General features: G+C 31.0%; 1 protein-coding gene across 1 annotated transcript in view; it reads right to left on the bottom strand.

The window, feature by feature from the left end:
* Positions 1–370: 370 nt before the first annotated feature.
* AcCoAS (acetyl coenzyme A synthase) overlaps positions 371–18794 on the bottom strand; it is a 58126-nt gene continuing 39702 nt past the window's right edge. The window contains exons 3-6 of the mRNA XM_075304006.1: positions 8566–9304; positions 8355–8509; positions 1779–1947; positions 371–1711 (exon numbers count right to left, since the gene is read on the bottom strand). Coding sequence (XP_075160121.1) covers positions 1073–1711; positions 1779–1947; positions 8355–8509; positions 8566–9304 — 1702 coding nt within the window. The 3' untranslated portion in view covers positions 371–1072. The remainder of the gene's footprint in view (positions 1712–1778; positions 1948–8354; positions 8510–8565; positions 9305–18794) is intronic.

The following is an 18794-nucleotide window of genomic DNA, read 5'->3' as shown; positions in this document are numbered from 1 at the left end:
TATCCCATATATTGTGCACATTATAATTAAATTCCGAAGGCATAATCGATACTGCTGCATGTTTATGGGATCGATAACACATTGGTCGATTATTTAGTCATCGCCGACAAGTCGTATCGATCCGACACACTGTAAGATTCTTTACAAACACCGACATTCCGCCCGGAATAACTGATAGTCTATAAAGCGCATTATATATAGTTAGCTAGCCAGAACTCCGTTATCGACAGATATCGGCTATTAATGTTCTCAATATTTTAAATATCAATTTGTTCACATTTAATAATTTCTAGGTAATATAGGAAAGTAATCGCCCTGTCATCGATATAATTTCATTTTACGATTTATCATTAAAGCATTGTAGGTAGAATTAAGTGTAATGTGGTTTATTCTGGATAGAGAAAAAAGAAATGCTTCATAAAGACGAGATTTTGTTGTTTACAAAACTATTTCAAGGGGGCTATACAAATTTCATTATTCCCTCATAATCAATTGTATCTTATCCATTAACCAAATGATTTTTGTTTTTTGTTATAAATAAATTAAAAATTTCCCATTTTGAGTACAAAAATAAATAAACATTTTTGAATTAATTAATTGATGAAACCCCCCGTTTTTCTTTTATGTAGACTATTCTCAATGTACAACATTATAGGGATTAACCTAAATCTTTAACAAACTATAAATTTAAATTAAAAATTATCACTAAATATATGTATATAGATTTGTATATGTATAATAATAAGAGATTTACAAGTTTTTGTTTTGTGAATTCAACAAATCTTAAACTCCTCTTGAGGAATATTACAATTAGGCTATCTTCAAGCCTAAGCCTTTTTTTAGTATTTAATGCCGCTTATTTAATTTCGTATATATAGACGAAACGCTATTCACTTGGATTGTGAGGATATTTCATAAGCCTCAGGGGGAAATAAGCTTTTTGTTTGTCATTTCTCGTGTGTGTATTTCAGCTTAGGGGTGAGGGGGAAGTGTTTAAATGTTGAGATTTTTGGATTTTTGTTTTTATGGTAATTTCTTTCCTAAGATTTATAAACTAATGTGCAAAAAGCATTTACTTGCCTTCTACAGGCCTATTGGCAAATAATTGCTCCACTATGGACTCATCGGCCAGCGTTGAAATATCACCGACATTACGATCATTTACAGCTACTTTACGTAATACTCGACGCATAATCTTACCCGACCTTGTTTTGGGCAAACCTGGAGCATGTTGTACAACATCGGGCATCGCAAAGGGTCCAATGCGTTCGCGTACCAATTTCTTTAGTTCGGCTACCATTTTTCCATCGAAGGATTCATTTTCATTGGGTGTAATGAAACAATACAAACATTGGCCCTTGACGGGATGAGGACGGGCCACTACCGCTGATTCAGCTACACGAGGATGTTCTGTTAGCACTGATTCCACTTCCGCGGTGGACATAAGATGGCCGGAAACATTTAACATATCATCAACACGTCCTGTAATCCATAGATAACCATCTGAATCGCGGCGAGCTCCATCGCCAGTACAATAGAAACCGGGAAATTTTGAGAAATATGTTTCCTCATAGCGGGCATGGTTATTGAATAAGCTACGCATCATTCCGGGCCATGGTTGTGAGAAAACTAAATAACCTTCTCCCTCGCCTTTGATCTCAATACCTGCCTCATCCAAAAGTATGGGCTTCACGCCGAAGAACGGGAAGGACTAAAGGAAGAAAATAGACAATAAATATTCCATGCTATCTCAGCAACTGCACGCAATGATAACTTACCGCTGATCCTGGTTTCATTGGTGTACATCCTGGTAAAGGTGTAATAACATGACCACCGGTTTCTGTCTGCCAGAAAGTATCAACTATTGAGCATCTTTCCTTGCCTATAACGCGATAATACCAGAGCCAAGCCTCAGGATTAATTGGTTCTCCCACACTACCCAAAACTCTGTAATTGTAGAAACATTATAGATATTAATTAAAATTAAAAGTTAAAAATAAATTTTCAGGATTTCTCTTAGGTTAGGTGGCAGTCCGATGTATCAGGCTCACTTAGACTATTGAGTCCATTGTGATACCACATTGGTGAACTTCTCTCTTATCACTGAATGCTGCCCGATTCCATGTTAAGCTCAATGACAAGGGACCTCCTTTTTAAAGCCGAGTCCGAACGGCGTTCCACATTGCAGTGAAACCACTTAGAGAAAATTTGAAACCCTCAGAAATGTCACCAGCATTACTGAGGTGGGATAATCCTTTTTGGTGTTCGGTCGAAGCAGGAATCGAACCCACGACCTTGTGTATGCAAGGCGGGCATGCTAACCATTGCACCACGGTGGCTTCTCTTAGTACCGGATAATTACAGCATGAGGGATTAAAAGAAAACCCATGACACATATAACTTGGCAAAATTGATTTAGATGATTTTGCCGTACTTTATTCAATCTAAATCACCCAACCTTTGTTAATCAAAGGCAAACTCGGGTAGGCGATTGACTGAGATACTGAACAAAACCAAGACCTTACTGTATACAGATACTTGGTAATCGTTTTACGGGCAGCCGCCTCGCTTATCATTTTGCTCGTGGTTCGGTTATGTTTTTGGCATTGTCCGAGGAATTTATTCCCCAGACGCACAATAAATAATACCACAGAGGCTTTACGGCCCACTGTTCCACCACAAAGACATCGGGCCTACTGTGTCATCACAGAGACCTTCAGGCGTATTTTTCTGTCACTTAGACCTTCTTGCAACAACAACAACAAATACTTTCGGGTCTACTGTTCCACCACTTAGACCTATAGTAGGCCCGTTCCAAACAGATACCATCAGGGGTACGTTTCCACCACAGAGACCTCAGTCCTACTGTTCCACCACAAATGCCATCGGGCCTATTGTTCCATCACTGAGACCCATGCGCCTACTGTTCCCCATAGAGACCTCCAGTCGTACGTTTCCATCACATAGACCTTCATACACGCAGAGAGGGAATATGATCACCTCAAACATGTTTCAAGAGCAAAATATTATTTTTGTGTGATGACCATGTAACATGTTTGTCACTAAAATGTTATTTTCTCGTCAAATATAACCTGCTTGTCGAAATCAGATACATGATTTCCGAGAAAATAACTTGGTTGCAAAAACCATGTTACATGGTCACCACCCAAAAACAAGATTTTGCTCTTAAAACATGTTTGAGGTGATCATATTCCTTCTCTGGGTGTACCTACTGTTCCACCACAGAAACTTTCGGGTCTACTGTCCCCCCACAGCTACCTTCGGGCCTACTGCTCCACCACTGAGACCTACCGATCTACTGTTCCCACCAAATATCTTCAGGCGTACGTGTCCAACACTGAGACCTACGGGCCTACTGTTCCTATAGTGGCAGCCCGATATTTTAGGCTCGCTTAGACTATTCAGTCCATTGCGATAGCACAGTGGTGAACTTCTCTCTTATAATTGAATGCTGCCTGATTCTATGTTAAGCTCAATGACAAGGGACCTCCTTTTTATAACCGGCGTTCCACATTGCGGTGAAAACACTTAGAGACCCTTTGAAATACTCAGCCACCAGCATTACTGAGAGCGGATAATTCACCGCTGAAAAATGTGTTGGTGTTCGGTCACAATTGGTTTTGAACTTACGACACTATACATGCCAGACGGGCATGCTAACCATTTTGGTGACTCCCACCACAGAGACCTTCGGCGCTACTGTTCGCCACAGATAACTTCGAGCCTACAGTTCCACCACAGAGACCTTCGGCGCTACTGTTCGCCACAGATAACTTCGAGCCTACAGTTCCACCACAGAGACCATCGGGCCTACTGTTTCACCACTTTGAACTTCGGGCGTACTGTTCCACCACAGAGGATAGGTTAGGTTAGGTATAGTGGCAGTCCGATATTTCAGGCTCACTTAGACTATTCAGTCCATTGTCATACCACAGTTGAAAATCTCTCTATATTTTTGAGTGTTAGCCGATTCTATTTTTAGCTCAATGACAAGGGACCTACTTTTTATAGCCGAGTCCGAATGGCGTTCCCCATTGCGGTGCAACAGTCAGAAATGTCACCAACATAACTGAGAGCTGATAATCCAACGCACGGTCGAAACACGGATTGAACTCACGACCATATGTATGCAAGCATTGCACCACGGTGGCTCCTACCACAGAGACCTTCGAGGCTACTGTTCCACCACTGAGACGTACGGGCCTATTATTCCCCACAGAGACCTTCGAGGCTACTATTTCACCACTGAGACGTACGGGCCTATTATTCCCCACAGAGACCTTCGTGTGTACAGTTCTTAGACAAACTAGCAGAGTAGTTTGCATGGTAGACGTCAGTGAAACTAAAACCGAGCGTAAACTCTTGACTACCCCGGACGACTATCACACCTCTACTGATACCACGCCACCTCTGTAACAATCAACTGTAGCAGCACTAGCAACCGTCTGAAACCCGAAGATCTATCATCTACAAATCGACGAATACACAACTTCCCAATCGCCAACGAACCGAACTACGCAACAACGACCAATCATCTAAGTTCCAACTAAAGCTACTTCTACTTTTCAATGAACCATCAACTACCGATCATAGACGAACCGAAGTTTTCATCCGCTACCGATCATCAACGTACCGACGTTCTCTTCCATTGCCGATTATCAACGAACAGTATTTCTCACCTCCACTGCCGATTATAAACTGCTCATCAACTACAGAACATCAATAAGGTGACGTTCCCATCACTACTGATCATCAACGAAAGGAATTTCCCATCGACTACCAATAATCAACGAACCGTAGTTCTCATCAACTACCAATCATCGACGAATTGACCTGTTCCTCCACTAACAATTATAAAGAGCCGAACTACTCTACAGAACATCGATAAACTGACGTTTCCATCATTACTGATCATCAACGAACCAAACTCTCAATATACAATTGCTCAACAATGAGCCATCGCACTCATCAACGAAATTGGTCTCTCATCAAATACCGAGCATTAAGCAACCGAATAATTGAAGTAGGTACAACTTGCCGTTTATATACGAATCGAATTCCTTCTTTATCTCAGCGAAGATGCCAGTTGCCGATTATCTACAAATTGATGACTTCTCGAATGCCTGCTCCCATCAAAACCAGAGCATATTAGAGAGATTGTCATATATCATACATCATGACGAAACGACATTCTCTTCCATTATCGTACAGTATTTCTCATTAACGAACCGATTGATGTTCACCCCCAACTGCCGATTATAAACCAACCGAACTTCTCATCAACTACAGAACATCGATAAGCCGACGTTCCCATCACTACTGCTCATCAATGAACCGAATTTCTCATCGACTACCAATCATCATCGAACCGTATTTTTCATCAACTACCGATAATCGACGAACTGACAATTTTCTCCATTACCGACTCTAAACGAACCGAATTTGTCTACAGAATTTCGATAAACCGACGTTACGCGTCATTACTGACCATCGACGAACCGAACTCTCAATCTACTACCGCACAACTATGAGCCGACGCTCTCATCAACAAAGTTGATCTCTCATCAAGCAACCGAGGAATCAAAGTACATACAACCTGCAGGTAATCTACGAACCGAATTCGATTATCTACAAATTGACGATATCACGAATGCCTTCGAAAATTCTTATGCGCCGTCCAGACCTACAGTTCCCCACAAATACCTTCAGGCGTACGTTTCCACCACTTAGACCTTCAGTTCCACCACAGAGATCTTCCGGCCTACTGTTCCACCACAGAGGTTAGGTGTATTGGCAGTCCGATATTTCACGCTCACTTAAAGGGTGATACGGTAAAAATTTGGTCAAGGGAAAACGCGTGTAAATCGGTGAAATCGTTTATTTAAAAAATCAAATTAAATTTCTTTTTCAAGTTCAATTAGTATAAAATTCAGGAAAAATATTCAGTTAGGCTTTCGCTTTTCCAAATCCGAATTGCCGGGCCTCACGCTTGACACCTGCCATCAGATTTTGTACAGCCACCTTGTCCACCTTCTTCGCCGCAGAAAGCCAGTTTGCCTTGAACTGCTGCTCGTCCTTAGCAGCTTTTTTGGTCTTCTTTAGGTTCCGCTTGACAATAGCCCAGTATTTCTCAATTGGGCGGAGCTCTGGCGTGTTGGGAGGGTTCTTGTCCTTGGGAACCACCTGCACGTTGTTGGCGGCGTACCACTCCATGGCCTTTTTACCGTAATGGCAAGATGCCAAATCCGGCCAAAACAGTACGGAGCAACCGTGTTTCTTCAGGAAAGGCAGCAGACGTTTATTCAAACACTCTTTCACGTAAGTTTCTTGGTTGACAGTCCCGGAAGCTATGAAAATGCTGCTTTTCAAGCCACAGGTACAGATGGCTTGCCAAACCAGATATTTCTTTGCGAACTTTAACAGTTTTATGTGCTTGAACATATCTGCTACCTTTCCCCTTCCTTTTGCCGTATAAAACTCCTGTCCCGGAAGCTGCTTGCAGTCGGCTTTGACATAGGTTTCGTCGTCCATTACCACGCAGTCAAACTTTGTCAGCATCGTCGTGTACAGCTTCCGGGATCGCGCTTTGGCCGTCGTATTTTGTTTATCATCGCGATTTGGAGTCAATACCTTCTTGTAAGTCGATAGTCCGGCTCGTTTTTTGGCTCGATGCACGGTTGTAGACGATACACCCAGCTTATTTGCGGCATCTCGGAGAGAGAGGTTAGGGTTTCGCTTGAAACTACCGGCAACTCTCTTTGTCGTCTAAGCGGCTTCCGGTTTTCGATTTCCCCCCGATCCAGACTTCCTGGCTGTCGACAAACGTTCCCCAAACACTTTAGTTACATTTGTAACGGTTGATTTGGCAACTTTTAGCGATTTTGCCAGCTTTGCGTGCGAGTAGCTCGGATTTTCGCGATGCGTGAGCAAAATTTTGATACGCTGCTCTTCTTGCTTGGACGGCATTTTGACAACTGAAGAGTGAATTCCAAAATCAAAATAGGAGCAACATTCTAAACACACACACCTTCAAAATGTGGGGTGTTCAGGTTTTTTAAATGCAAAATTGAAAGAAATACGTCAAGTTTATATTGACCAAATTTTGACCGTATCACCCTTTAGACTGTTCAGTCCATTGTGATACCACTGAGTACTGTCCGATTCTATGTTTAACTCAATGACAAGAGACTTTTTTTAGAAGTTTAAGGTGATTATTAAGTTCGAGTTTAGCCGCGAAAATTGCTAAAGTGAAAACTAAGTCATTAAAAAAATGGCATAAAATTATACATATTTGTTGCAAATTTTATTATAACTTGATGGGGAATAGCCCAAAGCAAATTTTCACGAAGTTTGTATTACTTAAAGTGGATTAATTAAGAAAAGTAATCGTGAAAAAATAGCCGCTAACTAAACTCGAACTTAATACCCACCTTTATCCGGACGACAGTGGACGTTTCAAACATATTCCAGATGTTGGTCACACTATAAGTTATGCCTGACGGCATAATCGATACTGCTGCTTGTTAATGTGATCGATAACACATTTAACGATTATGTAGTCATCACCAATAATTCGTATCGATTGGCCACACTGTATGATTCGTTAAGGTGTGTACTATGTTCGTTTTTCGAGTTGAAAATCACTATATTTTCGCGATTACTTTTCCTGAAATAATCAAAATTATAAATGAAAACAAACATATTCCCGTAAAGTCATGCCAAAATCTATAGGAACAAGAAATTGCGCATCAATTGAGTTAATTTATCTGCTTTATATTGCATTGTTTTAGTAAAGTAACCGCGAACATTTCAACTCGAAAAACGAACATAGTATTTACCTTTACACAGACATTCCGTCCGGATAAACTCATAGTCTGAACAGCGCATTAATGTTTGGTCACATTCTAATACTACGATCGCACTAGACACGAAATCTCTCTATTTAGAACTAAAATCTCGTTACAAATCTCAAGTGTTCGGACTGGCAAAATAACGAGATTTCGTAGATTTGAGGATTTAACAGCTGTTTGTAAATATATCAATACAAAGCCGTATGTGCACACGGACACACACGAGGAAAATTGGGTCAGGGTTGCAAAAAGAGCATTTTTAGTACTAAAACCACAGTTGTACAAGGCAGTATAGGGGATTTTGAAAGTGATTTTGTTGAAATCATCTACGAGCCAGAAGGATTTCGTCCAAAATTCTCGTTTACGAGGATTTTGTGTCTAGTGCGAACGTAGTATAAGATTATTTACAACACACAGACATTTCGTCCGGCTAAAAATATTGTTCAAGCGGCATATTCCACCTGATTTCAAATAGAAACTTACTTCAAATGATCCAATTTATGTTTTGTAACCAAACCATCACCAAATTTCATCAAAGCTCGAATGGCAGTAGGGGCTGTATAGAATTGGGTAACCTTGTACTTATCGATAACACTCCAATATCGATCATTATCGGGATAGAATGGGGTACCTTCAAACTGAAATATAACGGAAATTAGTAAAGAATATTTTCCATCGTATTTTGGAAACCTACAATAACCGAAGAAGCTCCATTAGCCAAAGGACCATAGACAACATATGTATGACCGGTAATCCAACCAATATCGGCAGTACACCAGTATATGTCACCGGGCTTATAATCGAAAACAATTTTGAATGTTGTGGCTGCATACAGTAAATAACCAGCTGTTGTATGCAATACACCTTTGGGTTTACCAGTCGATCCACTGGTATATAACATGAACAAGGGATCCTCAGCATCCATCCATTCAGGATAACAGGCTGGCTCTTTATCTTCCATTTCTTCATGCCACCAAAAATCACGATCTTCAGTCCAGGGAATATCCTGTTCCACATGATTCTCCTGACAAGGTGTCACACGTTTCAAATGTGACACAACGATACACTTCTCCACAACATGACCCATTTCTTCGGCTTTTTCCATGGCTATATCACATAAAGCTTTCAGGTACAAAGGTTTCTCACCACGCCATGCTCCATCGGCAGTTATTAAAATTTTCGCTTGACAATCGACCATACGTTCGGCCAATGAGTCCGAAGAGAAACCGGCAAAAACTATCGAATGGACCGCTCCAATTCGAGCACAAGCCAACATGGCAATGGGTAATTCTAAAATCATGGGCATATAAATGGATACACGGTCACCCTTTTGGATGCCATGATCTTTGAGGACATTGGCGAAACGGCAAACTTCCTCTAATAATTTCCGATAGGTTAAACCACGTGAATAGTCATCTGGATGATTGCCTTCCCTGGAAGAGAGAGAAACAGACAGAAATTATTTCAATTAGCTAAATGATATGCGGAGGAAGGTTACATTCATGATTTTTCGTAATCACATTTCTTATCCACACTTGGATCCATGTCAATAAAGCTTTTAGCTCATCTATGATAATTTCCTAATTTAAAGTACTTTAGATTTTCTAATTATAATTGTCATCAAATAACAAATTGTCTTAGATCTCCCACGCATGGGGAGCAATAAATGCTTGAAACAGGGACAAAATCATAAAATAATCAGTTTAGCTAGTCGGTTGATCAGAGTATAGGGCGGATAACATGAATATGGGTATAAGTAATGTCATAAACATCATTTTGGTTTATGAAATATCCATTTTTATTGTAAATGCTGCTATTGAAGACACAGGATAAAAATTTTAGCATATTTTGACTTTAGGTCGATAATGCAGAGCAAAGATGATCTTCTAAAGGGTATGAAATATGAACCATAGTTGATTTTGACAAAATTGTCTATAGAAATAAAATTTTGACAAAATTTTCTATAGAAATAAAATGTTGAGAAAATTTTCTATAGAAATAAAATTTTAATAATTTTTTTATAGAAATAAAATTTTGGCAAAACTTTTCTATAGAAATAAAATTTTGACAAAATGTTCTAAAGAAATAACATTTTGACAAAATTTTCTATTGCAATACAATGTTGAAAAAATTTTCTATAGAAATACAAGTTTGCCAAAATTTTCTATAGAAATAAAATGTTGATAAAATTTTCTATAGAAATAACATTTTGACAAATTTTTCTATAGAAATAAAATTTTGACAAAATTTTCTATTGAAATTAAATTTTGAGAAAATTTTCTATAGAAATAAAATTTTGACAAAATTGTCCATGAATTTAAAATTGTGTTGTTGTTTTTTTTTGTGATTTCATTTTAAAACTATGCATTGACAAAACTACAAGTGTAGCTTAACCAACAGAGGAAAAGAATGGTTATCAAATTTATTTGGGCAAAGCCCTATAGACTGCAAGATGGTTGGATGGACGCACGTTTCGGAATTACCACATTCCTCATCAGCATCCTCTGCTTGCAGCAAAACTATCAACCAATTATCAGAATAAATTCAGACAGTTCATTAAACCCAACAATGAACCACACTTGAACCTTCCGAAAAAAGGTTTTACATTGATAGCCGGCTTTTGCCGAAATAATTTCGTACAAACATCTCCCTTTTCCTTTGCCACCGTCAAATCATCGATTTGAGTGCAGTTGGCTGGGTTTATTTTGAGCGTGCTTCCTCTTCTTTCTTTCATTCGTTTTGTTTTGTTATTGTTGGTTTTGTTCTTTAATCATTAGTTGGTTAAGCTACACTTGTAGTTTAGTCAATGCATGGTTTTAAGCTGATATAATAATAAAAAAAAACAACAACAATAATTAAAGAACAAAACCAACAATAACAAAACAAAACGAATGAAAAAAAATAAAATTTTGACAAAATGTTCTATAGAAATAAAATTCGGCCAAATTTTGTATATATATAAAATTCGGCAAAATTTTCTATAGAATGAAAAATTCAGACAAAATTTTCTATAGAAATAAAATTTTGACAAAATTTTCTATAGAATTAAAATTTTGACAAAACTTTTCTATAGAAATACAATTTTGACAATATTTTCTATAGAATTAAAATTTTGATAAAATTTTCTATAGAAATAAAATTTGCTATAAAGAAAAAATTTTTACAAAATTTTCCATGGAAATAAAATTTTTACAAAATTTTCTATAGAAATAAAATTTGGACAAAATTTTCTATAGAAATAAAATTGTGACAAAATTTTCTATAGAAATAAAATTTCGACAAAATTTTCTATAGAAATAAAATTTTGACAAAATTTTGTATAGAAATAAAATTTTGACAAAATTTTCTATAGAAATAAAATTTTGATAATTTTTTTTTATAGAAATAAAATTTTGACAATTTTTTCTATAGAAATAAAATTTTGACAAAATTTTTTATAGAAATAAAATTTTGACAAAATTTTCTATAGAAATAAAATTTTGACAAAATTTTCTATAGAAATAAAATTGTGACAAAATTTTCTATAGAAATAAAATTTTGACAAAATTTTCTATAGAAATAAAATGTTGAAAAAATTTTCTATAGAAATAAAATGTTGAAAAAATTTTCTATAGAAATAAAATTTTGACAAAATTTTCTATAGAAATAAAATTGTGACAAAATTTTCTATAGAAATAAAATTTTGACAAAATTTTCTATAGAAATAAAATGTTGACAAAATTTTCTATAGAAATACAAGTTTGCCAAAATTTTCTATAGAAATAAAATGTTGAAAACATTTTCTATAGAAATAAAATTTTGACACAATTTTCTACATAAATAAAATTTTTACAAAATTTTCTATAGGAATAAAATTTTTACAAAATTTTCTATAGGAATAAAATTTTGACAAAATTTTCTATAGAAAAAATGTTGATAAAATTTTCTAGAGAAATAAAATTTTGACAAAACTTTTCTATAGGAATCAAATTTTGAAAAAATTTTCTATAGAATTAAAATTTTGATAAAATTTTCTATAAAAATAAAATTTTAACAAAATTTTCTATAGAAATAAAATTTGACAAAATTTCCTATAGAGATAAAATGTTTACAAAATTTTCCATATAAATAAAATGTTGACATTTTCTATAGAAATAAAATTTTGAAAAAATTTTCTATAGAAATAAAATTTTAACAAAATTTTCTATAGAAATAATTTTTTTACAAAATGTTCTACAGAAATAAAATGTTGACAAAATTTTCTATAGAAATTAAATTTTAACAAAATCTTCTATAGAAAAACTGTTGATAAAATTTTCTATAGAAATACAAGTTTGACAAAATTTCCTATAGAAATAAAATGTTGACAAAATTTTCTTAAATATTAAATTTTGACAAAATTTTTATTGAAATTAAATTTTGAGAAAATTTTCTATTGAAATAAAATTTTGACAAAATTTTCTTAAATATAAAATTTTGACAAAATTTTCTATTGAAATGAAATTTTGAGAAAAGTTTCTATAGAAATAAAATTTTGACAAAATTTTCTATGAAAATAAAATTCGGCAAAATTTTGTGTAGAAATAAAATTCGGCAAAATTCTGTATAGAAACAAATTGTTCTATAGAATGAAATAATCAGACAAAATTTTCTATAGAAATAAAATTTTGACAAAACTTTTCTATAGGAATAAAATTTTGACAAAATTTTCGATAGAAATAAAATTTTGACACAATTTTCTATAGAAATAAAATTTTTGGCAAAATTTTCTATAGAAATAAAATTTGCTATAAAGAAAAAATTTTTCCAAAATTTTCCATGGAAATAAAATGTTTACAAAATTTTCTATAGAAATAAAATTTGGGCAAAATTTTCTATAGAAATAAAATTGTGACAAAATTTTCTATAGAAATAAAATTTCGACAAAATTTTCCATGGAAATAAAATTTTTACAAAATTTTCTATAGAAATAAAATTCGGCCAAATTTTGTATAGATATAAAATTCGGCAAAATTTTGTATAGAAAAAAATTTTCTATAGAATGAAAAATTCAGACAAATTTTCTATAGAATGAAAAATTTTGACAAAATTTTCTATAGAATTAAAATTTTGACAAAACTTTTCTATAGAAATACAATTTTGACAATATTTTCTATAGAATTAAAATTTTGATAAAAATTTCTATAGAAATAAAATTTGCTATAAAGAAAAAATTTTTACAAAATTTTCCATGGAAATAAAATTTTTACAAAATTTTCTATAGAAATAAAATTTGGACAAAATTTTCTATAGAAATAAAATTGTGACAAAATTTTCTATAGAAATAAAATTTCGACAAAATTTTCTATAGAAATAAAATTTTGACAAAATTTTGTATAGAAATAAAATTTTGACAAAATTTTCTATAGAAATAAAATTTTGATAATTTTTTTTTATAGAAATAAAATTTTGACAAATTTTTCTATAGAAATAAAATTTTGACAAAATTTTTTATAGAAATAAAATTTTGACAAAATTTTTTATAGAAATAAAATTTTGACAAAATTTTCTATAGAAATAAAATTTTGACAAAATTTTCTATAGAAATAAAATTGTGACAAAATTTTCTATAGAAATAAAATTTTGACAAAATTTTCTATAGAAATAAAATGTTGACAAAATTTTCTATAGAAATACAAGTTTGCCAAAATTTTCTATAGAAATAAAATGTTGAAAAAATTTTCTATAGAAATAAAATGTTGAAAAAATTTTCTATAGAAATAAAATTTTGACAAAATTTTCTATAGAAATAAAATTGTGACAAAATTTTCTATAGAAATAAAAATTTGACAAAATTTTCTATAGAAATAAAATGTTGACAAAATTTTCTATAGAAATACAAGTTTGCCAAAATTTTCTATAGAAATAAAATGTTGAAAAAATTTTCTAGAGAAATAAAATTTTGACAAAACTTTTCTATAGGAATAAAATTTTGACAAAATTTTCTATAGAATTAAAATTTTGATAAAATTTTCTATAAAAATAAAATTTTAACAAAATTTTCTATAGAAATAAAATTTGACAAAATTTCCTATAGAGATAAAATGTTGACAAAATTTTCCACATAAATAAAATATTGACATTTTCTATAGAAATACAATTTTTGAAAAAATTTTCTATAGAAATAAAATTTTAACAAAATTTTCTATAGAAATAATTTTTTTACAAAATTTTCTATAGAAATAATTTTTTTACAAAATTTTCTACAGAAATAAAATGTTGACAAAATTTTCTATAGAAATTAAATTTTAACAAAATCTTCTATAGAAAAACTGTTGATAAAGTTTTCTATAGAAATACAAGTTTGACAAAATTTCCTACAGAAATAAAAAGTTGACAAAATTTTCTTAAATATTAAATTTTGAGAAAATTTTCTATAGAAATAAAATTTTGACAAAATTTTCTATAGAAATAAAATTGTGACAAAATTTTCTATAGAAATAAAAATTTGACAAAATTTTCTATAGAAATAAAATGTTGACAAAATTTTCTATAGAAATACAAGTTTGCCAAAATTTTCTATAGAAATAAAATGTTGAAAAAATTTTCTAGAGAAATAAAATTTTGACAAAACTTTTCTATAGGAATAAAATTTTGACAAAATTTTCTATAGAATTAAAATTTTGATAAAATTTTCTATAAAAATAAAATTTTAACAAAATTTTCTATAGAAATAAAATTTGACAAAATTTCCTATAGAGATAAAATGTTGACAAAATTTTCCACATAAATAAAATATTGACATTTTCTATAGAAATACAATTTTTGAAAAAATTTTCTATAGAAATAAAATTTTAACAAAATTTTCTATAGAAATAATTTTTTTACAAAATTTTCTATAGAAATAATTTTTTTACAAAATTTTCTACAGAAATAAAATGTTGACAAAATTTTCTATAGAAATTAAATTTTAACAAAATCTTCTATAGAAAAACTGTTGATAAAGTTTTCTATAGAAATACAAGTTTGACAAAATTTCCTATAGAAATAAAAAGTTGACAAAATTTTCTTAAATATTAAATTTTGAGAAAATTTTCTATAGAAATAAAATTTTGACAAAATTTTCTATGAAAATAAAATTCGGCAAAATTTTGTATAGAAATAAAATTCGGCAAAATTCTGTATAGAAACAAATTGTTCTATAGAATGAAATAATCAGACAAAATTTTCTATAGAAATAAAATTTTGACAAAACTTTTCTATAGGAATAAAATTTTGACAAAATTTTCTATAGAATTAAAATTTTGATAAAATTTTCTATAAAAATAAAATTTTAACAAAATTTGCTATAGAGATAAAATGTTGACAAAATTTTCCATATAAATAAAATATTCATACAATTTTCTATAGAATTAAAAATTTTATTTATTTACTATATTTACTGTAGATATAAAATTTTAAAAAAATTTTCTATAGAAATAAAATTTTGACAGAATTTTCTTTGGCAATTAAATGTTGACAAAATTTTCCATAGAAATAAAATTTTGACAAAATTTTCTATAGAAATAAAATTTGGACAAAATTTTCTTTAGAAATTAAAATTTGACAAAATTTCTATAGAAATTAAAATTTTACAAAATTTTCAATAGAAATTAAATTTGGACAACATTTTCTATAGAAATAAAATTTGGACAACTTTTTCTATACAAATATATCTATAATTAATTTTTTTTAAATTTTGTTTCATATAAATCTCCACCAACTCATTGGTCTCACTACGTCCCTGTTTTGTTGCGGTATTATTTCCGAGTTATATGAATTGTAGAATAATTGGTGTTAAATGCATATAAAATAAAAAACAAATACTCAAACCAAAATAAATAAAAATAAGAAAAAAGTCAAACTTAATACAATCGATAGTACAAATACAGAAAAGACGGAATTGCATAAAGGAGTGTTGGATCACAATGAGCAAAAAAATTTCCAATTCATAGTAGGTAATTCTTTCATATATACCTGTTCTACACTATGCAATACTTTAGTGTTGATTGCCCTGAATAAATGACAAAAAATCGTGACTTTGCAGATAAACGAACGACAACGCTTGTCGTGAAGTCGTTTCGAATTCACTTTATAGTTTAGGGGTTAATAGCAAATTAATAAATCCAGAATGTTAATTTAAGTCGATAATATATATTAGAATAAGTAAAATTCTTTGAAAAAGAAAAAAGTAATACACATTATAAATTGGAAATGTAATATGTAAAGGTGGAAAAGGCCTTTGTTCGAACAGGTGTGGATAAAAATGATTTCAATGATTACGAATGGCATCATTAACCGGAAGTAAAAGTCCACAAAAATAAAATTAACTTATTTTTTCGAAAGTGAAATTCATGATATTATTTCGATTGTTAGAAGATAAGCTTTGGATCAGAGTTGCTGTTGGGAATTTCTAAAAAGTTTCAACATTTCATTTCTATAGGAAATTTTGTCAAAATAGCATTCCTATAGGAAACTTTGTCAAAATTTCATTTCTATAGGAAATTTTATCAACATTTCATTCTATTTCTATAGGAAATTTTGTCAAAATTTCATTTCTATAGGAAATTTTGCCAAAATTTAATTTCTATAGGAAATTTTGCCAAAATTTAATTTCTATAGGAAATTTTGTCAAAATATCATTTCTATAGGAAATTTTGTGAAAATATCATTTCTATGGGAAATTTTGTCAAAATATCATTTCTATAGGAAATTTTGCCAAAATTTCATTTCTATAGGAAATTTTGCCAAAATTTCATTTCTATAGGAAATTTTGCCAAAATTTAATTTCTATAGGAAATTTTGTCAAAATATCATTTCTATAGGAAATTTTGTGAAAATATCATTTCTATGGGAAATTTTGTCAAAATATCATTTCTATAGGAAATTTTGCCAAAATTTCATTTCTATAGGAAATTTTGCCAAAATTTCATTTCTATAGGAAATTTTGCCAAAATTTCATTTTTATAGGAAATTTTGTGAAAATATCATTTCTATGGGAAATTTTGTGAAAATATCATTTCTATGGGAAATTTTGCCAAAATTTCATTTCTATAGGAAATTTGGTCAAAATTTCATTTCTATAGGAAATTTGGTCAAAATTTCATTTCTATGGAAAATTTTGTCAAAATTTCATTTCTATGGGAAATTTTGTCAAAATTTCATTTCATTGCCAAAATTTCATTTCTATAGGAAATTTTGCCAAAATTTCATTTCTATAGGAAATTTTGCCAAAATTTCATTTCTATAGGAAATTTTGCCAAAATTTCATTTCTATAGGAAATTTTGCCAAAATTTCATTTCTATAGGAAATTTTGCCAAAATTTCATTTCTATAGGAAATTTTGCCAAAATTTCATTTCTATAGGAAATTTTGTGAAAATATAATTTCTATGGGAAATTTTGCCAAAATTTTATTTCTATAGGAAATTTGGTCAAAATTTCATTTCTATGGGAAATTTTGTCAAAATTTCATTTCTATAGGAAATTTTGCCAAAATTTCATTTCTATAGGAAATTTTGTCTAAATTTAATTTCTATAGCAAATTTTATCAAAATTTCGTTTCTACAGAAAACTTTGTCAAAATTTCATTTCTATAGGAAATTTTGTGAAAATGTCATTTCTATAGGAAATTTTGCGAAAATATTATTTCTATAGGAAATTTTGTGAAAATATCATTTCTATGGGAAATTTTATAAAAATTTCATTTCTATAAGAAATTTTGCCAAAATTTCATTTCTATAGGAAATTTTATCAAAATTTCATTTCTATAGAAAATTGTATCAAAATTTCATTTCTTTAGGAAATTTTATCAAAATTTCATTTCTATAGGAAATTTTGCCAAAATTTCATTTCTATAGGAAATTTTTTCAAAATTTCATATCTATGGGAAATTTTGTCAAAATTGCATTATAAAACGGAAATGTTGCCAAAATGCATAGCAAAAATATTAACAAAACTGCTTTATTGGTATTATTGCAATATTGCAATATTTTTGAAACTCAAAATTTCATTTCTTTAGGAAATTTTATCAAAATTTCATTTCTTTAGGAAATTTTATCAAAATTTCATTTCATAGGAAATTTTGTCAAAATTTCATTTCTATAGGAAATTTTTTTCAAAATTTCATTTCTTTAGGAAATTTTATCAAAATTTCATTTCTATAGGAAATTTTTTCTAAATTTCACATCTATGGGAAATTTTGTCAAAATTTCATTTCTATAGGAATTTTTTTCAAAATTTCATTATAAAAAGGAAATGTTGTCCAAATGCATAGCAAAAATATTAACACAACTGCTTTAACGGTATTATAACCTAATTATGTTTAATATCGACATGCACCAATTGCAATATTTGTGGAACTCAAGAGAAAACTTGTGACAAATTGTATTAACTAAAACCATATTATTTGTACAATCAGCACTGCAGTATCGATAGTTGAATTAATCCTAAAGGAACATACATACATGCAGGCTTTATTCACATTTTGAGGCTAATGACTGTCAGAAGCTCTCTCGAAAGTCCCTATTACATGCCGATAAAACTGTTCCGTTTATTTATTACGACAGCAAAATGTAAAAAATCGATAACACGACCTTACGGAATTTTTAGTAGCAAAAATACCAATGAATTTCTTAAAGGTAACGTGAATTTCGTTACAGGTGAATATCAGACTTTAGACAAATTGTTGGCTTACAAACCGAAAAGACTGTATTTATAATGCCGGTGTGCACCTAGCGGAAATTTCCTTTGCATACCAATAAGAACAGTTTTGTAATGCATGCACTTGTTATGCGAACAGAATGTAAACAATTATTAAACAATTCCTAACGGAATATTCGGTGGCAAAAATATATATGCATTTCTTACGAATAGAAAATGTAATAAGTCGATAATAATGTAGCTTGCTATTTTCTCTGGAAGTTTC

The sequence above is a fragment of the Haematobia irritans genome, chromosome 4 (genome assembly GCF_050003625.1).
Source record: "Haematobia irritans isolate KBUSLIRL chromosome 4, ASM5000362v1, whole genome shotgun sequence".
NCBI classification, from domain to species: Eukaryota; Metazoa; Arthropoda; class Insecta; order Diptera; family Muscidae; genus Haematobia; species Haematobia irritans.
The sequence above is the reverse complement of the archived record's forward strand: the minus strand, read 5'-3'. Positions and strand labels throughout refer to the sequence as shown.